The sequence below is a fragment of the Dinoponera quadriceps genome, unplaced genomic scaffold (genome assembly GCF_001313825.1).
Source record: "Dinoponera quadriceps isolate SergipeBrazil2010 unplaced genomic scaffold, ASM131382v1 scaffold566, whole genome shotgun sequence".
NCBI lineage: Eukaryota > Metazoa > Arthropoda > Insecta > Hymenoptera > Formicidae > Dinoponera > Dinoponera quadriceps.
In genome coordinates, this window is record NW_014555972.1 from 1,107,389 (window position 1) to 1,130,440 (window position 23,052).

Genomic DNA, 23,052 nt, shown 5'->3' on the forward strand with positions numbered 1-23,052 from the left:
CGCGTACATTCCTCTTCGCCGGATATAAATTGTAATGTGTAACTCTGCGCTGCATTATCACGAAACTTCATACTCGTTTAGCGTGTATATTGCTACTTTGTGTTTCGTTTCACCTCATTTCATTCGATATTGCTATATTAGTGAGGAAAAAGCGGCTGGATCGACGGTCAAAAAACATTTATGCATCGGTGCAACGATACGTCGCGTCGATGCAGTTGCTGACCAAGTCGCGATCGTTGAATTGATTGACAACTCATTACAACAACTGTATAATTTGTCCGGTGGATTGAATGTCATGCTTGAACAGATCTTGTTCGTTTAAGCGGAATTTCATTGATTGAGCCCCTTTTTTTCTCGGTATGCCTTGCTTTCGTTTTGCGTTACATTACGCGAGGGGTCCGACAAATTTCTAGAATGTATTCTAAATGCTGTTCTAAGCGAAGAAAAAGTTCAGATACACATAGGTATATCAATTCGGCTGAGTTATGAGATGTACAGACAACTTGATTCAAATTGTAACAGGCAAATAATACGAGACACTTGTGTAATTTTTACCAGGTAAATGTTATTCTTCTAATCATTTGTTCAAAATATCCGCCTTCTGCTTGCAAAAACATGAAGCTGCTGTTCGTTGTACCATAGATCGCCGCCAATTAATTTGCCTCAACGTTAGTTCAATGCGAATACTACCCGTGGCCTCTATTATTCTATCAATTAACTGCTGACGGGTCTCTGGTTTACCGTTATTGTACACGTGACTTGAAACAACCCACAAAAAGGAGCCCAGAGCGAGGCGGGGCCGCTTGTCGTTCGGAAATTCGTACCAACCAAAATTAAATTTTTCGCATCTCGATAACCGAGGCGAATTGACCAACGGTATATCTGAACTTTTCTTGTCTCGAATGACCTCCATAATTCGAGAAATTTCTCGGCTTTCTCGTGCGCGGAACATCCTCTACATCACATTATTGTAAATCCCATATAACAAATCGATACTGCACAATACTCAATAAAGATAATAATAATAATAATAATCGGAGATTCGCCGCGTTGCGCATCACACGCGGTAGGATAATTTTATAAGGATATGGCGAATTATTAGATTTAGTTATCTAAAACTGCCTAAGGCAGAACCTAGCCTGGCGAATTAATTCTCGTTCGTTTTTCCATCCTCTCGCTCTGCGATGACTGGGTAAGAGAGAGAGAGAGAGAGAGAGAGAGAGAGAGAGAAAGAGAGACGCAAATTGAGAAGGTATTATTGTAAACGCGCCTCGTCACCCTCGCGTATTCATTGATATGCACGTGGAAATAACTGAACTTGGAAACAGGGGCAACTTCGTGCAATCGCTCGTCTTCTATTCAGGCAAGTCTCGCGACACGTGTTATGTCATTTATCCCGTGGAAGCGGAACGTATCTTGGCGTAGGTGTCATTCGATCCAAAGTACGCGTGTTAAATTCATTTGTACATGCATATCGACGCCAACATCGTCACGTTGTCTGTCTGTGTCAGCGGATACACGGAGTTTCAAAAACTGAGTTTGAACACTTCTTTCCTGACGTGGTCCGAAACGTGGCCTGCGATGGCCTGCTGAAAGAACGTGTCTCTCGAAGACGAGTTCTCTCGCTGACACCGTCGTCTGCGTGTCAAACTGTATCGGAAATAAAGAAAGTAATCATATTTTAGCGTTTTTAATAAAAAAAAAAAGAAAAACTTGACGATAATCATATGCTCTGAACCAAGCTTGATTAATAATAAGAAACTCATGTGCGAAACATGATGTTAAATCTGTAATGTGGTTTCTCCAAACGTTGATAACAACCGATGCAATCTCGGTGAGAGAAACGCATTCTAGTATAATAGAAATTGAACTTCGTGGATGTTTAGCCATTGGTGGTAAATTTGTATGAAACGTTGCTAGTAGCCAGTAATGTAACGCTCGCTTTTCCGGCTAAGATAACAGTTAAATCAATGAGTTAGCTAATAGGTAAACAAAAGAAGTTACAGTTACGAGATGAAAAATTATAACTAGTTTTCTTAATATTTCTACGGAATAACGTACCTTCAATCTTAATTAATCTCACTTTTCAATGCAAGCGACGAATATACAGTAGCTAGATTATGTGTTTTGGAGCAGACAACGTCGTCCACTCTATCTTATTTGATATGTAATGATTAGATCACAAAACCGAATCTACATTTTAATGAATAATCGGCCGATAACGAACTAATAACGGATTTGAAAATTTAACTCAGTTTATACCAGCCAGCTACTAGCTTTTGGCTCAGCCTGACTAGATATACATTTCTATTCGGAGCGTACTCCCTCCATTGTACCAACCTTCGACTGGCAACAGTAACGGGAATAATAAAAAAAAGTATTCAAAACGTTTTGAAACCCAGTGTACGCACAAGCAGACAGTGGTGTTAAAATAATAGATCTTGAATTGGACATTGGCCTTGTTTACACTAACCGTTTAACACGCGTGCATGAACTAGTGACCAACTACAACTGAGAACAAGGTTTCTCCAAATTTAATCAAATTTATCGCGTCCAAACAAATTTCACCATCGACCTGCCCCAAAGAAGAAACGAATGTTCCGATTAATAAATACGATTGTTAGACTTTCCAACGAATATGTATCTTTATCTCCAAAGATACGCAAGAGGCAGAGCCTTGCACCCCGTGCAAGCATAGAAATCACTTTCGCAACGCGCGCCTCCTCGATTCGTAACGCTATTATTAATACCAACGGACGAGCGTGAGAATAACACGCGGCTCGTTTCGGGAGGCCGTTGGAACTTCCAGCCGACCTCCGGCCGGAATTATATCGCCGAACGGACGCGAGATATCGCTTTCCGAAGTGGTTCACGGGGGTGGGGGGTCAATATTACATCCACTCGCGCCTGTTCGGAAACGGCTGGGCCGATCGAGGTGAAATCCGACGAACGTCGATGCCGGCGACAGAACAGAAGACGGCCGTCTCGCTCGGCTCCGGCCGGCGAAATGCAACGATTCCACGCGGCATTCGCACTTAGCGTGGAAGCTGGGAACAGCCTCGTCTTTGTCGGGGATGAATGCCGGCCGCTATTTGACGGCGTTGAACCGCCGTGCGATACGCGGTTGATAGAACGGGGAAAGAGGAGGGAGGCGAATTGATAAGACGTAACGTTTTGCAGCTTTACCGGCTCGCACGCGGCTGAGAGCGTTCTGCCGGCGCGCATGCGAGCGGTCAATTAGAGGCTCGTCGCGACGAACCCGTCCGTCCGTCCGGCGCAAGCTCGTTTTTCGCGTTAAAAGCGAGCGAGCGAGCCGCCCTCGAAAGTGTAAACGAGTCCGGACGAGCGGCCCCGATCAGCGCGCGCGATCTATCCTCGCGATCGCGAGATCCGCGAGATGCGGATCATGCCGAGCGCGTACTAAGCGACGGTAGATCATGCGTTATGCACGTATGTGTAATTACGTATGTGCGAACTACGTGTCGTCCGCACGGAACTCCGCAACTCCAGCTCCGTTGATACGATCGAACGTACATCGCGAGTGCGAGCCTATTACGCGTGTTGCTTTTATAACGCGCGCGTTAAGCTCGATCGCGCTCGAACTTCGCGTCACTCTATGACTGATGCGTTTTTTATTTACGGGAGGAATGGGAGGGGAAGAATTGAAATGAAGCGGGCGATTTTAAGGTATTTTCCCCCCTCTGAGGGAAAAATATTTGGTATTTGTGACTATAATTGTCACGGTGAAAAAAATAACTTACTTAAAACGAGTAACGCTTATTAATACGCGATACATATCCTTTTATATGTAGAAGTGGATTTCTCACTTGAATTGCGCTTACAGATATCGCATATATTATATGATTCAAATAAAAGGGGGGAAAAAAAGAAAATCTAAATTCAGATCTGAGCATCTCATCGAGATGAGTTTTAAATAACAACTAATGCTACGCGGGCTTAACCGGGAAGTGGACGAATATAAGGATTAAATATAAAGGGTGTTTAGTTTAAAACGAGATCGAAACGTTCGCCTCTCTCCTCCATGTCGACGAAGAAATTGAGAGGCGAGAATTTTCGTACCGCCCGGTTTTGTATCGCGCTTGCTTGCCGGGGGTGACAAAAATTACTTCCATCTGCCGGGGAAATACATTTCTAATATGTCGGTTTCGATCGAGATAGTTTCGCCGGTGGGTTTTGCCCGCGCCGGGTGGTAAAACGCGCGACTGCACTTCGGCCGAGAAAAATGCGGCGATGTAAATGTCGACCGAGTACGTATGAGAATAACGTTTTTGCGGCGCAGAAATCTATTGTTTGCTCCGAACAACGGAACTATAGCGTTATAAAAAAAGAGAGAGAGAGAGAGAGAGAGAGAGAGAGAGAGAGGAAAAAAATGAAAAAAAAAGGAAGGAATAAACTGGAGAAAGGGCAGAGTTCGCGTGCGCGCGCATATGTGTGCGTCCGCGCGCGAGAGTTAAAGCCGGAGTGTTTCATCGTGTACGGTTAATTATCGCGCGACATTAAACGTAATTGCGCTCGTCGCTAGGAACTTTCACACAATTTGGAATTCAAACAATGGAAAATCCAACCGTATATAAGCATACGGTGGTTAATTGTGCCGTTTTGCGATATACACGTGTATCGTTAATTATCATTTCCGCGGCTGAACTCTTGGCAATTTCCCGCCGAGAAAACCAGGGAGAGGGAGGGAAAAAAGCTCGGTCGGTCGGTGCGAGCGCGCGACCGATGTATTGCGGTATGCGTACGCGGAAGGCGATATGCGGGAAATGATCCCGGCGATATTTTCAGGCACGCCTTCGGGGCGCGCATTAGCCCGCGGAACTTTCTTTTTGCTCCCGGCGCTCTCCGGACGGCTGGGAAAACGATAAATTTTCGCGGTCTGGACGTTTAGCGGCGCGCGCCCGTGCGTTTACGCTCGCAGCGGCGGCGGAGGCGTTAAGATGTAATGACACGCAAGGAAGAGAATGAGCCTTGTGTAAACCATAATGGTGGCGCGACACACCGCTCGGCTTGTAATCGGACAAGCATCAAATAAGCCGCAGGCAGCCTGCTATTACCAAACTATTACCGCCGTCCGCCGAGCTGCCAGTACTGTAATTCTCTAATCGTACGCTCGCTCTTGTTTCGGTCATTTTTTTCAATTTGAACACTTCCTTCCGACGCTATTTGGAACACGACCGATGTTCATTAAAAAAATTTGTTCTTGAATAATTCTTAGAAGATAAGTTCTCTCGCTGCACACCGAGTCGAAATGTTTCCTGCCACTTTCACGCTATTAAGAATAGTTTGCAGTTACTGAGATTACCTATGGAGTGGTAAAAATCTATCACACTTATTAACTTCACCCTTGAATATTTAATTCTACAGATTACATTTTAACGCTACCTTAAGGCTATAAATAGATATTTCAATTTATCCGGCTGCGTAGCAGAATTTTTGGTTATAATAACCAAAAGAGAGAAAAAGAGAGAGAGAGAGAGAGAGAGAGAAAGGAAGAGAGAATTCTGTTTAATCTCACAAAACCATATTTGACTAAGCACGTCTTGTTAAATTCAATATGTCTCGTTAGCTGCTTGTTTTCCCCATGCGCCATACGGCTCACACGTGCTGCTTTGTTTGTGCGTGTGTTAAAGATCACGAGGAAGATCGCCCGAATTGATCTCCATCGCCACCGAGGGAGTAGTGCTGCTTGACGCACCCCTCCCCCCCTGTGTGCTTATTCTAAGCTCAATTCAACTTAGGCTCCGACGCGTTGGTACGATCGACTGCGAGGTTCGCGAATGAATCTCTTCGCTCGTTCGTTCGCGGCGGGAATATCGTCCGGTCGTTAGCGTCTGAAATTTATTTCGCGACAGGAATATTGACCTCGTGAAACGGGGAGAGACGCTCATCCGCGAGTCCCACGACGTTGTACGCCGCTACGCGGAGGAACGAGCGAGAAGTTCCCTTCGTAAGGCCTCTTCGGCAACCACCCGACTTCCATCATCCGTTACTCCCGATAAACGTATGCATCGCGCTACGTTGTAAAAGCAATCGTGAACGTCTCCCGGCCAAGAAATACTACCCTCTTCCCCCCCCCCCCCNCCCCCCCCCCCCCCTCTCTTCCTCTTTCTCTCTCGAGCGGTACCGAGAGCTCAGGCAGCACCAAGTCGCGAGCGGGAGACCTCGATCATCGTTCTCGAACCGTTCTCGCTGATACACGACCTTCTCGAGCGACGGAGAACACGATGACCCACTCGGACGAGGGCGAAAGCCGAAAGCAGAGGCGATCCACGCGAACAACCCCTTTCTTACCCCGAGCTTCCATTCTCCCCCCTTCGTCCCTTCCCTTTGGAAGCGCTCGTTGTTGCTTAAGTACCTACCGTTGCGGACGTTTAAGTCGGCCGGCTCTATATACACGCGCCGGGAACGCACCTGAATAATGTTCGAAGACGACGGAGCTTGACGTTTGTCGTGGCGGTGCCTAGCGTGCCTAGCGGTTAACCCTCTCCCCTCCCTGTCCTCCACCCTGAAACGGGCTGGTGTTCGTCTCACCCCCTTGTGTCCCCTTTGTGCCGTTGCCTCCTGTTGCCTGAGCTCCCCCTCCCTTCCTTACCCCGAGCCAACGAGACTCATAATTGTCCGGAGAAGGCATATCGCGGCCAGGACAAGGACGGAGGAGGGCGGAGGGTGGAGAACACCGGAGACACGAAAGTAGTTATGCGCATTCCTGCTCGGCGGTAAGTCACCGAAGAGAGGAGAAAGGCAGAGTCGGTGGAAAGAAACGAAATGACGAAGGGACGAAGGGGGTGTGCCAAGGGGGCAGGTTAGCGAAGAGAGAGGGTTAGATGCTCATCGTCCCCTTCCCTCCTCCCGTGCCTCACGGCTGAATACTTGAATATTGATTAAGCATGCACATCGCGATTACCGGGAGCAGGTAAAAGCGCTCTTGCCGGGTCCGCGGTCTGCGTGTCTGCGGATATTTATGTGAAGCGGTGCTTCGACGACGGTGCCGCTCCGCAACCCCCGCGGATTCTCCTCCCTCACCGCCCCGTACCGCGCGCCTCGTCAACTAGTCAGACCTCCGTCGTCTCCGAGGGATGAAAAAAGACCTGCCGGAAGAGACCCGGGATATCCACGGGGTGTTTCAAACCGGACGCGTCTCGGAGTCTGTGTTGTTTGATTTACGATCGGATCCTTGTAGGATTGTATTCTTCGATCATGAGCCGGCCCGCTTCTCCGTTTGCCGCCGCCGGTGAGCAACGATTCGCGGACTAGCGGGGAAAAATGGTAATTGAATCGGCAAGGTAAAATGAAGGTGACAATATCGGAAGATCCCATGAAATTTGGACGATCGCTACACTTGTTCACTACTACTTGACCACGATGATTTCTTAAATTTCTCTCCTCGCTGTTTCTAGCGCCACAACAGGTTGTTTTGAATATCCACCATGAATGTAATGATCGAAATATAGAGAATATTAATGGCTGCAGGTAGCATTGAAATTAAATCTGTAAAATTAAAGGTTCGAGAGAAGGAAGTTAACGCTAAAAACCAAAATGGAAATTGAATACATCGTCATAGTTAGAGTAGGAGTTATGTTGTTAGAAACATCAATGTTGAACCATAAGGAATTAATGCACAAATTTAATAGTGCAGCGAAAAAGCTATTTAATTAACCAGTAATTAATCAGTAAACTGTGCAAACTTTATTTAATATTCTAGACTGGAATATTCTTAATTAGAATATGAAATAAAATTTATATAATTCATTAACTAATTATTGTTTTTTTCCATATTATACTATTAAATCCGTGCACACATTCTTATGATCAAATATTGATCATTTTTAGTTTCTTCTTTTTTAAAAGTTTCCTATTAGTTTAAATTATATATTATTAGAATTAAATCTGCTTTGCTCGATTTTAGCTTCTCTCTGTGTTGCAGAATTTAATGTTTAGTTAAACATAAGGCCAACATTTCGGTTTTCGAGCTTTCGTTGTAAGGATGATGTTTCGCCGTCGACGACGATGTTTTACTGACGGTTGTCGTATAATGTGATAGAGTGATAGAGTGCGTGAGAGTGAGAGAAAGAGAGGGGGATGAAAGGAAGCATTGCGATTAAGTGGGCAAACGATACTTCCGTTTGAGTTAGTCGAGAGTAAGATCCTCGGTAGTTAAGTGACTCCGACGGAGGCAGAGGTATTTGTCGTTGTTGGTAACGTGCGGCTGTCGAAAGCGACACAAGTCATGATTGTGAATTGTTCATTCTGAATGGGAGATAATTGCGAAATCGCGATAATGACGAAAAATACAAATTTCACCGGCGTGGAATTCGGCAGGGCACGCCGCTTTGTCCCACCTGCGAATGCGTTCCCGCCCCGACTCGTTACGTCGCACATTGTACAAATCGCGCGGATAATTAGCTCGCTGCTCCACATTTTTCCGCTATTACGCAAGATATCGTTATGAAAAATTCATCGGTAACGTGCCGCCCTTTGTGCCGAAAATATCCTTATTGCGAATTACATCACATCGAGCATCACAACCGGTAAATATTAAGGGTAACGGTATAATTACATTAATATCTAGACTGGAATATTCGTAACTCCCTGTGTGACGATGTAACGGTTATCAACATGTAAACATTATATAATACATGTTTCGCGCTTATATTGTTGGGTGGAGAATTACAACATTAATAAATAACTTATATTTATATTTGCTCCGTCAGTGTGTGTGTGTGTGTGTATGAGACTAATGAAAGAGAAAAGTAGAACGGGTTTTTTCAAAGCTTAATCGCGGCTATTGCAGCAACACGTTATTTTTAATTTTGTAAGAAGACGTAATAATATTGAGGAGGTTACAAATAATAATCTTACCGTTTATCTGGTGTTTATTTGACATATCCAATTCTATCGCACTTATTTCCCACACGAACAGTCACGAACTTGACATCTAGATCTTTGGGGTTTGTTAAGCGTTTCTCGCATGATTTTAAAGGTCTATTTAAGTTTACTTATACAACTTTGCTTTCACCTGCAACATGCAAGTGTCATTTGGTCGCTTTCACCATCTGGTCGACCAAGCTAAGCAGATTAATTAAATCGAATCGGTGCAACGCAATTTTCATACTTACACCATACTTGCCTTTTCCTCAGTGAAAGACGTTCCTCGATCCATGTTGCGAAAAGAAGGAACGCACACGCGCACAGGCGCGCGCGTCAATGCGTGGTGTTGTTGCGTTACAACAAGATACTACGGCCGTTGGACGAATAAAGCAGAAAATCGAGATTATTCGGTGCATTTTGCAATTTTCTTGGGTAAGTCGCGCGGGGTTGTAATTCACGAGCCGATACTACCGAGCTAATTAACCCCGGCCGAACGCGCCTCGCTGTCTAATTAAGCCGGCTCTCGCGCAACAAAGCGTACGTGTGGTCGCAATCGGCCGGGCTTTGCACACCGGCTTCCGGTGCTTCCGCGTTGTTGACCACGATCGTCCTCCACTCGAAGCGGCGGAAGCCGCGGGAAAAAAGGGGCCGGAGGACACGCGGGGGGCATGTCGGCGAGATGCCGGGAGAAAAAAGCCCTCGAGCTTTGAATATTCAGTAGGTACGTTCTGGTCGCGCGAGCGCGGCTTCTCCGTCCGACCTTATTTTCCCACGATGAGAAAACCGCCGAGCACTTCCGTCGTTACTTAGACAGAAAGATAGAGAAAGAGAGATAGAGAGAGGGACGAAGGGGCGGAAAGAGCCAGCGACTTTTCTCGTCTTTCTCGCCACGGAGGAGAGACACGTCGCCGGAAATTTGCAGCCGATGCTACGAGCGACGGAGGGATTCGAATTAGCCGAATTAGCCGGCAGTGTCTCCGCGGCTCGCTGATAAACCGTCGATCTCAACGGACCGGGTTCCGACAGGGGTGAAAATGCAACGGGGGTGAACGCGTGTATCGATCCTCCCTGGGTCGGTAGGACAGGTCTGTACCATCTACCCGCGAGGTCTTCGTTTTATCCGATAAACCAGCGGTGGTTGGTAAAATATAAGGTGTTCCAGGATAACGAGAACCGTCTGACGTCTGAACGCAGCGGTCGGTAATAGCCGGGCTCCGAACGAGGTCGATTCCGGCCGTTTTGCGTTTTTCAGACCGAAAATTTACGGAGTGTCGCGGGGAGAAAACAGTGTCGTCAGCGTGCCCGTGAGTTTTCTGTTGGCCGAGGACCAGGCGAAAATTCGGGAGCAGAAAGATTCTTGTGTTTACGGCAAAAGAATTAGTATCAACTCAAGAATATATTCATATATAAGTAAGAATATATAATCTTATTATGAAGATGCATAAAACTATGTGAAATGTGCTCTTGCACGAAGAAATACTGTACAGTTCCGTTGAAAGTATATTCATGTTATTCGAGAATAATTTTCACGAATTGAGAGGAAAAAATATTGGACAGAAGGAACAATATCTTCAAACTGAGAATTAAGTATCTGTTTTAAGATGCCGTTCTCTCTATTCGATATTATCCCCTCTCAGTTGATAAAAATTATTAGGGAGAATTATTTTCCAATAACAAGGATATGATATTTTTAGCAGAACTGTATAGAAATTCTTCATGTATTAGTACAAGTTTCATCTTTATATAAGATTATAGATGCTTACTTTTGCATGAAAATATCGTAATAATAATAATCGTATTTTTAAGAATGAATCCGCCATTATCCGTGTAAACGGCGGCAGACAAATGTCCGTCAATCCTCCATCAAAATATTTTTCATAGTAAGGATAATGCGAATATAGTTTAATGCGTAATTTCGAATAAAGAAAGATAAGTCGTCGCGCAAATTCGCTCGCGCTTACCTGTAAATGCTGCGGTATAATGATATAAAGAGCAGGGGACGCGAATTTTTGGAGTGTTACGGCCGTTAAATAAAAGATTTCGCGACAGCCGGCTTAAATTAGATTAAGACAGATCATGCATAGCACTTACATGGATAGTGGCAGTCATGCTCGTCGCTGCCGTCTTGACAGTCCACGATGAAGTTGCATCGTTGCTGCTCCAATATGCATCTGTTAACGTCGCACGGGAACTCGCCGGCGCCGCAGCCTGCGGAAAGTTAATGTTACAGTATCGGTAATCTCGACGCACCGCATGTGTGTTTACGTTATTACCGCAATACGCTTTGCGAAGTTGCGAAATATGGTTGCGTACACGTCGCGAATGGTAGAGATGTGGCAGCATGCGGATATATACGCGCGATCAACACCGGCGGTTTCGGTGTGTCGTTGACGTAAGAAGCGTTAGGGTCTCATTCCTCGTTAACACGTGTTACATGCGCCGATATAACCACGAACTACGATCGCATATTTACATTTATACAGGACACGTGAAACGTCTAATTAGAACTTTTAAACGTGCCTTCAACAGCTATATATACATGCGACATTGTCGCTTATGTAAAAAAATTCGGATCTCGTGCAAAAAAGAAGCGTAATAAGGAAGCATGAGATATGTATATAGAATGTTAGGAAATATATATATATTTTTTTCTTTTTTTAACATACACGCATGTTTCACCAAAAGGACGGCATCCGTCATTTCGACGGATACAATGCCTCGTTCATTCTATTCGCGGCTCTTCCACGCTCTGTCAAAACCTTTCGGCATTTACATTACGATAAATTAGACTCGAAAGTTACTCTTACGATAAATTAAACTAGAAAGTTACTCTTTAAATTTCAGGAAATTTGAAAACTACGCCGGTCCTTCGGTGCCGTCGACTTCTCGTCGAGCATTGAGCCCGGAATCCTCGACGAGGATCCGTCCGGCTCGAACTGTACCTGGGTGCGGGCAGTTGACCTCGTCGCCGCCGTCATCGCAATTCGGAATACCGTCGCACTCCTGTACCGAGCAGATATAACGGCTGCCGTCGGTGCAGCGCACCGTGTCGTCGGCGCGACACTTGTCGGAAGACGGCCTCAGTGTCGACTCCTCCTCGTGTTCTTCCTCCTCCTCCTCCTCCTCCTTGTCGTAGTCCGGGGTCTCCGTCGGCAGGTCCGAGGTCGTATCTACGTGTCGCGTGTATCAACATCGGTGTTCGGAGTGATAAGCCGCGTTAGCGAGGAGGTGCGAATTAGCCGCGCGGACGAGTCGTGACGAGAGTCATGGCGGCTGCTCTCTCGATCGGTGATGCCAATTCCGCATGTGCGATGCCCCGCAACGGACGAGAGAGAGAGAGAGAGAGATACAGCGGAGCTATCGTGCCATTAAATGGACGGTAACGAAGCGGAAAATATGTACAATGCTGTTCGACACCTGCTGGATCTCCACGAGGAGATATTCTAAAGCCTGGTCTACAATGTGCTCTTTGCGTCTTGTTTCTTGCTCTCTATCTCCTTTTCACAGGTAAATAGAAGTTCTTGCGGAAAAAAGAAATAAGACGCGAAAGGGTTGGTTGAAGCAGTTTTTTTTTTACAGCGTACGAAGAATGCCACGGCGTACCGTGTATCTGTACACTCAGGTCGCATCATGAATAACCTGAATAGCCGGAAGAAAAGATCGAGAAAAGTGCAAAAATTCCGCACACGGAGAGAACATCATAGCTTCCTTCATACAAATTCTTCCTAATTTTATCAGACTTTCCAGTGGTACGGAAATGGACTGTCGGTGATATCTTGCTGCATTAAATATTCTAATAGCAGATCTCAGTTCTTAAAATATAATTATAGCATATATGAAACGGAGGGATGACAAATTACGGCAGAATTTTGGTATGTTCCTCAGTTACACAATTCTGCAGCAGCACAGGCTTTGTAGGTGATTAACCAAGAAGAGATACGACGGGCCTACTAAGAACCTAATACACTTGCTGTAGCAATGTATTGTTTTAATTTTGTGGGAGGATACCGTTTTCGCAGTCCGGCAAATGGAATCAATATACGCTACTTTGTTTCAATACGTGGGAAAAGGGTTAAGGAGAATTAAATTAAGGAGAAAATAAAGGCCCTTCTTTCGACTATGAAATTCTCTCCGTGCACAGACAAGCGTCGTGAAGGAGGGTTCAGCTCGGCCTCAACGTCGCGCGAGATGTCATCGTTGCGGGGCAGATGATAACGCGATGATCCGTGTCGCGGAGCCGGTGTACTTACCGTCGCCTGTGATCTGATCCTTCGGGCAGTTGTCCTCGTCCGAACCGTCGTCACATTGCGGCACGCCGTCGCAGCGCGATTCTAACGGCACGCATGCACCGCTCTTGCACATCAATTCGGCCGATTGGTCGCATTCTGGCTGCGTGTCTTTTTCACCGGCTGCATCGTATCGTCGTGTTTGTGTGTCGTGTGTACGTTGTTTCGGGAATGGACCGCGCAAAGCGGATCGTGCGACGCCGAGCGGTGTTCGAGGAAGGTGCAAAACAAAAGGGAACGCAAATTAATGAAGGAACGTACTGAGAAATAATCGGGGGGAAGAAACTAAAAATGTGCGGAGAAAACGAGACATGAGCTAACGATCAAAGTCGAAATTTTGGCGATATAAATCCTCATAAATATTCATGTAAGAACCTTTGATATACCACGTAGCAATGCGTTTGAAAGAAAAAAAAAATATACTATACTCAAATAAATATTTGCTAGTGTTGGAATAATTTTTTCATTTGAATTAAATAAATGTTACTCGAACGTAGGCACTTTTTTTGCGCGCTGCATTCAAATAATATTGATTTAATTCAAGTAAAATAATTATTCCAACACTCTCTGGCAAATATCTACTCGAACGTAGGCACTTTCTTTCTTTCAGAATCCAGCAAGATAGATTTAATTTAAATTCTCATAATATAACTTACTCCTATCTTGTATTTGATGATGTCTTACGTGTTCGTTTTCTCTATTTCGGCGTCAAAATAAATTGTTCACGTGGCGTTAACATAAAAATCTGTAGAACTAAAGGTTGCAGAATTTAACAGGTGTCACAGGATCAGCAAAATAAATCGTTATTACCCGCGTAAAAAATAAAACGTCGGTCGAACTGGACACCGTGGGAGATCGGGAATAATCTCGCGCGATCGCGCGGTCAAAACTCGAGACGGCTGCATTGCACGTGCACACCTACTGCTCATTCTAATATTCCGACGAGCTCTTATAAATCACATGCCTCCGGCGGAATGATCGATTTAACCCCCCTGACGCTAAATACATCATCTCTCCGGCGCGATTGTTGCGCGCGCGGGCGACGTCGTTAATCAATTTTGACAGTTGAGAGAACTCGACTCGACCCGATATTTCAGCGAGTCTTCATACTTTTCGCGAATGCGAACTTTTCCGCATCGCCGGAAAATCGCCAGCGAATTACGAAGTTTAGCTTCGAAGCCTCCAACGTGAAATCGATCATTCCCCGGTCGTTAGGCGGCCGCCGCCGCTGTCGGGGATACCTTGGAATATCCTGAAGGTGAATCCTTCGGGATTCACTTGGATGCTGCCCAAGGAATGGTATTGCAGCTGTTGTTCGAGGACGTCGCGCACACGGTGCTCGTCCGTGAACGTCGAGCCGATGTCGAGGGTGACCTGGGACGTGAAAGCGTCGGACGTTGGTCTGCAAGTGAAAACGTCGTGATCGACGGAGGAGCGGTCGGCGATTACGCGGCGGCGATCGCACTTACGATATCTTGACGACGTTCGCGAAGTAATTGTAATTCGGAATATGATGATTGTACAAGTTCTCAATAGCCTTCGTGAGATTGCTGCTCAGCTCTCGGTACACGGGGCTGTTCCTGTCGGAATACTCCCGCCTGTAGGGCTCGATGACCGTCAGGGTGACGCGATAGAATCCTGTAAGGAAACGGAACCAAATTTCAGACGGCCGGTGACGGTGATGTTAGGGAGGTAATAGTTAATACAAACGCGAAGAAGCTCGGTAAACATACACGGGCAAAATTCACACGTGATTTTATATAATTATATATAATTATATGTAATCATGTATAATTATTTTTTCCCGGGATTGCGCTAATGGAATCTTGCGTACAGTTTTAATCGCGTCGTTCGCGTTGCTTTCCGAAATTTGCCATACTGCCTTGAAATTGTCTCGACATTAAGTGCACTCTAGCAAGACTATAATTTTCCAGCTCATATGCGTATGTTTATATATCTCTAAGGAAAATTGTACTTACTCGCTGGACCGGCGGTATTGCGATAGTCCTCCGTATTGATATGTGATTCTACTTCGATCGCGCTGCCTTCGATGTCGCCCGAGCCGGCCAAGTCTTCGTCGTCGCTGTTCCCGTATGTCACCGGTATCCTCCGGCTTTCCGCGACATCTTCCACTTCGTTATTGTGCTGTAATGACACACGATGTGTAACTAGACGCGGCGAACGAACGAACGTGAGGTGACTTCGGGAAGCTGAAGGGGAAGCTGAAGGGGACGCGTGTTAACGGCGGATCTAACGTGAACGCGATTTTAATGAGAAATATTCGCATCACAGTCGAATTAACGAGGCGATAAGGGCGAGAAGAAGGTCACAAACGGCGCAAACGTCGGCAAGGTTGAAATTTATACCTCGGCCTCTTCGTCGTCGTCATCGTCGTCGTTGTCGATTTTGTCGAGAGTCAATCTCTCGATGACGCCGTTCCGCGCGCTTGATGTTTCTGGTTGAGCGAACGTATGGTTGCCATCTTTAGTGTTGACGAAGACCGAATCGTCAATATCTTGATCTTGATCTATCGTCTCTTCCGGATCTGTCGAGAAAATCGGGCGCTTTAGAGAATACATGCGTTTTTCTCGGCGACTTTACGCTGAAAGAAAACTATGGTTATCTTCAGGGACAACAATATCCTTTTTTCATTTTAACCGCAAAAATAATCAAGAGAAACTATTTTTCTAGTAAGTGTTACTATAGTGTCAGTGTGAATAATCTTACGTGCGTGTTGCTACTATTATTTCCGTGGTTAAAATAAAAAGAAAGGATATCGTTGTCTCCGAAAATAACTACATTCTACTACTCTCAGTGTAGCAGAATAACAGAATTATATATTTCGATAAATTCAAGGAATTTATATGAAATATGTTCGATACATTAAAGGGACATTATTTTTAATGGCAAATCCAAAATCAATACTTTTATAATTAGGCATAACTTTATTTTTTTGTTCGTTCGTTTTAATGACTTGCTATCGAAAAAAATATAGTACCTGGCGGCGCTTGAGTCGTGGTTGTGGTCGTGGTAGTCGTAAACCCAAAGAAGTTATTCCAAAGTCCTCTCTTTAGCCTGTGGAAAAAGGACTGGTCGTGCTGCGTTTCGATCAACGGCGTCTGGACTGCGGGCTGTTTACCATCTGGATCGAAAATCAAGTCATCGTCCTGAAAAAGCAAAGTGAAATTGTATTAGGTTGGTGCATATGAAATGTCGGATTCTTAAGTGATTGTATAAAACTGTATATCTTTCTTCAAAAGCTGTTTATTCAATCAAAGTATGCTCCATTCGCTTCAATACACTTCTCCCAACGAGATTTTAAAGCGTAGATGCCTGTCTTAAAAAAATTTTGGTCTTTAGAATTAATAAACTCTGATATCGAGTTTTTTAGACTGTCTTCATTTTCATGGTGTTTGCCTCTTAAAAACAGCTCTAAATGCTTGAAAAAATGAAAATCGGTCGGCGAGAGATCCGGTGAATATGGTGGATGCTGCAAAACTTCATATTCCAGTTCGTTCAGTTTCGCAATTGTTTTGTGCGATGTGTGCGGCCGAGCGTTGTCATGGAGCAGTAGCGGGCCATGCCGATTCACAAGCGATGGGAGTACAATTTGGTGTCTCAATATCGTTGTATGGTCAACTTTCATCCTGATAGCAAGTTCCCTCGTGGATACGGCTGGATCCGCTTCCACTAGAGCCTTCAGGTCATCATTATTCACAGACGTTTTGGGTCTTCCGCGCGGCTCATTTTGCAGTGAAAAATCGCCAGTCCGAAATTTTTCGAACCAACGCTGCACTTTCCGATTGTTAACCGTATTCTCCCCAAACGCTTGGTTTATGTTGCGTGCAGCTTTTGCAGCACTATTACCAAGTTTGTACTCATATAAGAAAATGACGCGAATGTCGGCAGAATTCATATCGGTAATAAACTCAAAAGAAATAAAAAAGGGAAGACCTTCGAGAAAACCTATTTTGTTGAAATGAGTCTCTGGCAATGGACAATACGAGTATGAATGAGGTTATGCCAAATACAAAAGTATAACGAAAACAGGGAGGAAAACGTCCGCATGTAAAGAGAATGCGACATTTCATACGCACCAACCTAATAGTCTCCGAATTTTCAGGAGAAACAATTATTCTTCTTATAATTACGTCTGTTGATACTCGCGATATATAAGCGCAGTAATTTGCAATAACACATAACTCGCAGCTCGAGGATAATGTGAAAAAGGTCACGTGAGAAAAGGCCGGCTCGAATCAGCAGGCGGCCGTGCGTAATAGATAAAGTATAATTATACACATAATCATTTTACCCCGGGGCGTCTGTAACTCGAAAAGGATTAATTGTTCCGCTTCGGCGTTTCCGCGGTAATCGGTTACAACAGTCCGTCCGATCGTTTTATCGCTGAACTCGTCCGACACCGCGGATCTTTTTACGAGACGTAAAACTCCGGTCTCTTCGTATATATCTTTCGGACGGTCGCTGCATTCGTTACGGTTTTCGCGATGACGGATGCACGTATCGCTGCTACTTCATCGGCCGCTCGAGAGAACCCGCCCCGCCAGATGAGCACACGTGTCGCCGCGGCGGGCGGCACGTACACCCACCCACACACGAGGACTATCAGCCGAGGTGTGTGTATCGCCGAGTATTCTCACGCGTCGCTCATAAAGAACCAATTCTCACCTAAACACACGATATAAATTCAGGATCGTCGCGCCATTCCGCCGGCTCGTCGTGATTCCGCAAGGAACCGCGACCGGCGAACTGGCCAGGATTCGAGCGAGCGCGCGCGCCTCGTGGGTCAATGACGTCGCTCGTGCGGGATGAAAATGGAGAACCAACCGTCGGAGAGACGGCGGAGAGCCGGTACATAAGCCAGAGGAGCCAGCCGGAATAACGTGTCGGTTATGGGCGAATACCTGAGCCGAGTCTGAGAGAGAGCTTACACCGAGCTCGAAATTTTCCTGCTACCTTCACGCTCTTCGGGATAGTTTGCGCCTACTCAGGTAGGTCTGTGGACCAGTTCGACCTATTCTGTAACTTCGTTACGACGATGCCGCCAGCTCAGGATGTCGTTGCGCAGCTTTTCTGCTGTATCAATATTTTTCCGGACGCGCTTGCAACGATGTCAGCGCGCTGACGAGTCAACTCGTTTGTAGTTCCGAGTAGGTATTTCGTTATGAAAACATGTGATTGTCGATTTCTATCCAACGGAGCATCGTTGTTATCGTTGTTTTACAGTACAAGCGATACTGAGAATGCCCGTGTCTCTTGTCAGCGCGCTAACATCGTTGTAATCGCGTTCTGAATGACGGTATCTGCGCAACGACGGAAATTTCAGGAGTCATCAAGGTCGAAGTAGATATAGACGATTATATTATTAGAATTGAAACTGTTTCGCTATCTTGCCTTCTTATTGTCTCGTAGGATTAAAGGTCTGACACAGGGCGAAAATTTCGATACTCGGATACCCGTACGGCTGTGCAAGCGCGTGCCTGCGTAGTTACAGCGTAAGTGTGAATAATACAATGTGGAACTGAGCGCGAGGTCGTGCGTGCGCGCATACGTGAGTGCGTGTGGCGCCTCTCGCGCGAAATTAAAGGCGTACGCACGACTCAATGGCGACAACAACGGTCGACTAAGCGCGGCTGCACCGCGAGTGGATTCTTTCACGCGCTGCGTTTCTTTCGAATCTCGAGAAAACCGTCCATCTGCCAGAGTAACATCAAAATTGCGATTGAGCAGGAATAAATATGAAAAGAAGACGTATACATACACACACACACACATATGCATGCGCCGCCGTCTCAATTCTATTTAATCGTATTATTTTCACGCGAGCCGGTTTCGCGTGTCTCGTTCGCATCGCGCAAAATGCAGCGCGCTGCAGCACGTGACCGGAAATATGTGTCGGCTTGTCTTTTTCTCTTCCCTCCCCCCGTCCCTCTCTCTCTCTCTCTCTCTCTGCACGAGGCGGGAATGCTCGTGCAACGGGTAATGAAGCTTAAATCGCGCCAGACGAGACGTATTATTACGGTGGCGTATTTACACGCGACGGCGCGTATTTACACGGGGCCGTCGTTTAAGGATTCGCGTGCAAGCGCGGCGGCATCCGACACCCGCCGCCGGCTGGCGATGCACGCACCCACCTTCGCGCGTGCATCGCCTACCGCGCTGCGCTCTCTCGCAGCCGTCGTCGAAACGATACACAGACGCACACGCCTTGCGTAACTTTGAGCTCGCGTTTTAACGAGGGTAACGACACCGCGCGCGTTCATTAATCCGCCTTCGGGACAAACCGAACCGAGAGCGGCCGAGGGAGCGCATCCATCCGCGTGCCTTTTCTTCTCACGAAGCTCTGTGCCGGCGTTGACGACGACCACGCCGTCGACGATGTTGACGATCGATCGAGGACCACCTTTGCGAGAAAAACGAGAGACGGTCGGTGTGATTTCACGTGCTCACGGAGAAAAATTCCCGTCGGGCGAACCGATCGATCGGTGTGTCCGATTGTTGTTTTTATCGTCGAGTGACGGATACTTTTATCCGATGAAGTATCTGAAATCGAGTCGGAAGATCAGCCGCCTTTTGCGCATCCGTTGCAATTTTCATCGGGCTCGACATCGAACGTCCCACTTAATCGGATATAAATCCGTTTGTTACTTTTTAATCGGATCGTCCGATCAGACATGACCGGACGTTTCTCTCAGTGTGGATCGTTTCCGTCTTCTTTTCTTCTTTTCTATGCCGAGACAAAGCAGCGGTTGTGTCGGCGAAATCGGCGACCGCTCTCACTCAAGGAAATATATTGTCTCCGTCGAACGCGACACATCACGTTGCGTTGATATCCTGTTGAAACTCAACTATCACAGTCGTGGTGGTCAGTTATCTGTTACGAAGTGTCCCCACAACACTACGCAGCGCTGCCATCGCTTAAGTCATTTTTGATCACTTTTTTCATCGACAAGTCGCTGAAACATTTTCGCTATCGTCCAGACTGGATCGCAATAGGGACATCTTTTCTTGAGACGTCGTTGAACTTGTAAAATAAAATATGGACGTTCCGTATATACTTTTACCACCTCCTTTAATAAAACCGTGCTCCAAAACCGTACCTGTATTATTTCATTCATGGTCTCTCCTTATAGTGAACTTTCAAACTGCACTATGAAAAGAACACACTACATGTTAAGTTACCCGAAGATAAACCTGAAAAGGTAAGTCAGTGTTACCTTTTTGCTGGAACGGCTTTAGTTAGTTCTGAGGATTGGTTATTCTGAGGGAGTGACAAGTCCGAGCAACCGTCACCTCTTCGTCACCTTTTCTATCAAGAAGCAGTCGCTATTTCACCTTTCTTTTCTTTCGGTGAATCGAATGACAGCGTTGTGTATGTCTTCAAGTCCGACAGTAACGTTTAGATCAGTCATCGTGATTAAGTCTACGTCTATGATGGTGATTAGCGTGGGATAATTATTGAGTGCGCCGAAATGCGCTCGCGGATGCGTTTGCGCGCCGACGCGGTGTTAACGACGCAATCGCGGGCGGCGATTCGAAAATAGCGACGACGTAGGCCCTGCGCACCCGACGTTGTTTCGAAATTGCGGAAGTCCGGACTTAGCGGATCGCAGATAAAACGGACTGCGAGAGAGAGAGAGAGAGAGAGACCATTTTAGATCGCGATAACGACTATGATGCGCGCGGCACATCCTGCCAGAAAACAGTCGCCACATTGTTCACACACATATGCGGTTTTATTAGGGACAATTTAACGATTCGGCCTGCATCTAAATTGTCCTTTCAAACGACTCCGGCATTACGCCCGCGCACGTGCGATATCGTTATCCAACGGAACGAACGTATATCGATTCCGTAAATCGAAACGGGCGCATCGGAGAAGTTCAGGTATTTTCTCTCGTCATGGAGATTCAGATCATAATCAATAAGATACGAATGGTATCGACCGAAGGGTTAATTCGTTAGATTTGTAAATGCGTTATTATATTATTAAGGCGCGCAAGTTGAAATATCGATGATGTCGAGGACTTTAATGTTACATTTCACATATCTATTATTAATCGTTCTAAATAATGAGAGAGTCAGCATTCAAAAAATTATAAAAGACGGATCTGGCATAGGATATTTCAATCGCTTTTTATTACGTTTCATTATTTGTACACAATCAGTATACAAATAACTGCGAATACATTGATCGGAATGTCCCAAGTGTGAAGCTTAAGTAAGGATATACAGTCCGTCCAATGATTTGTCAGCTATTGGCTTTACCGAGTATTCCAAAATTCCAACGCATGTCCTTAACATAACGGATTCTCGGGGTTATTCTAAGACATGAGTATCAAAAGTGCGAACATGTCGAAGGAAGTCTTTGTTCATAGCGACTTCCTAATTTTCGACGCAATATATTTCTGCAAATTAAGCCTAAAGTAAACTTCTGTGAAAGCAAACCAGATCGATCGTAGAAGATAAATTCGTTATCCATTCGGTTCGAAATTTAATTTGCGAAATGTCCCACTTTTTCCGTTTGTGTCCCGGAACTTACCGGCGCCTCGACATTTTCATGCCTCAGCCGTTTCGTCTTAGGATGTCTCGAAAAAATCTGTCATGTTAAGGACATGTGTTGATTCTGAGACGCACGTCATAATTTCATCATCATAATTTCCTATATATCATAATTTCAGTCTTGCTATTTCGTAGTTCATAGATTCTCTCCGGTGATTTCTCAAAGGCTTCGATACTTTACGATAGCTTCACTCTGCTTCTCGGTGTTGAAAAGTTTCGACGGCGCCGCCGATTGGCCCGATCGCGCCTTGACTTCGTGCGCGTTGTTTCGCGACGTTAACGAGAGTTCGCCGATAATAAGAATATAAATCCACGGCCGAGAGCCGCTCGGTTGTCGCATAATGGAGCATCGGTGCGAGGAGAGGAGGGGGGAGAGGAAAAAGGAGGGAAAAATAGAAGATCCTGACCGCGCAGGGGTATGGGAGAGGCCATCGGGGGCGTCCACGAAGACACGCGACTTTGTTATTCCGGGCAAGTTTTACACGGGATTCCGCAGCTAAGTCCACTCTATGATCCTTTCACGGCAACTACGTGCTCATACTTCGACAAAACACCGCCCCTATAGTCCGAAATCCTTAAAATGCATGGGAAATACGTGTCGGCGCAGGTTAAGTAGCCGTAGGAAATTCGTCCTGCGTCGAGCACAGGACCAGGCGCGGGGTTGGGGGGGCGAAGGCGTCGCGAACTTCGGTGGACTTTAGCGAGGTCGACGGGATGAAGGGTCGACAAAGTTACCGAAGGCGCGACGGAGACGTAAGATGCGCTCTCGGTCAACCTTCCTCCTTCGCCATCACCGGCCTCCTCCTGATTTTGTTCCTTTTCTTTCCTTCTTCCTGTCGACCGTCGCCTCTTGGAGAAGCGAATGATGCAGCCCACCGGCCGAAATGACTCGGCCAAGTGTACTTGCCGATTACGTAAGGACTTTCGTCGCCGCTTCGCGTGCGAGCGTCGGCTCGCGGCCGCATATGGAATACGCGGTGCGTCGAGATGACTATACAAGGTAATACGCAGGAGGAAACGCAAAAATCGCCGGTGGAGCGCCGCATTTTCAATGCCACGCTCAGCGTCTCTCTCTCTCTCTCTCTCTCAGCGAGCCGAGGAGACGCTCAATCGCGTGGTTACGCAACAGCAGAGTCGAGCAAAACGCAAGCTGAAAACGCAAGTCATTCGCGATGTGAGAGTGAGATTTCCCTTCTTTCCTCTCAATTCGGATGCGACACGCACGCTGACATTTCGGCAAGGATCACCGTCCTCATTCCGAACGTTAACAGGTGTACTCCGGCGCTTTGATTTACTT

General features: G+C 46.1%; 1 protein-coding gene across 17 annotated transcripts in view; it reads right to left on the reverse strand.

The window, feature by feature from the left end:
• LOC106746236 (basement membrane-specific heparan sulfate proteoglycan core protein) overlaps positions 1-23,052 on the reverse strand; it is a 224,661-nt gene that overhangs the window by 136,140 nt on the left and 65,469 nt on the right. For all 17 annotated transcript variants that reach the window (XM_014622582.1, XM_014622571.1, XM_014622572.1 and 14 more), the window contains exons 2-9: positions 16,174-16,342; positions 15,542-15,720; positions 15,155-15,320; positions 14,645-14,813; positions 14,417-14,577; positions 13,140-13,298; positions 11,832-12,059; positions 10,981-11,097 (exon numbers count right to left, since the gene is read on the reverse strand). In XM_014622582.1, coding sequence (XP_014478068.1) covers positions 10,981-11,097; positions 11,832-12,059; positions 13,140-13,298; positions 14,417-14,577; positions 14,645-14,813; positions 15,155-15,320; positions 15,542-15,720; positions 16,174-16,342 — 1,348 coding nt within the window. The remainder of the gene's footprint in view (positions 1-10,980; positions 11,098-11,831; positions 12,060-13,139; positions 13,299-14,416; positions 14,578-14,644; positions 14,814-15,154; positions 15,321-15,541; positions 15,721-16,173; positions 16,343-23,052) is intronic.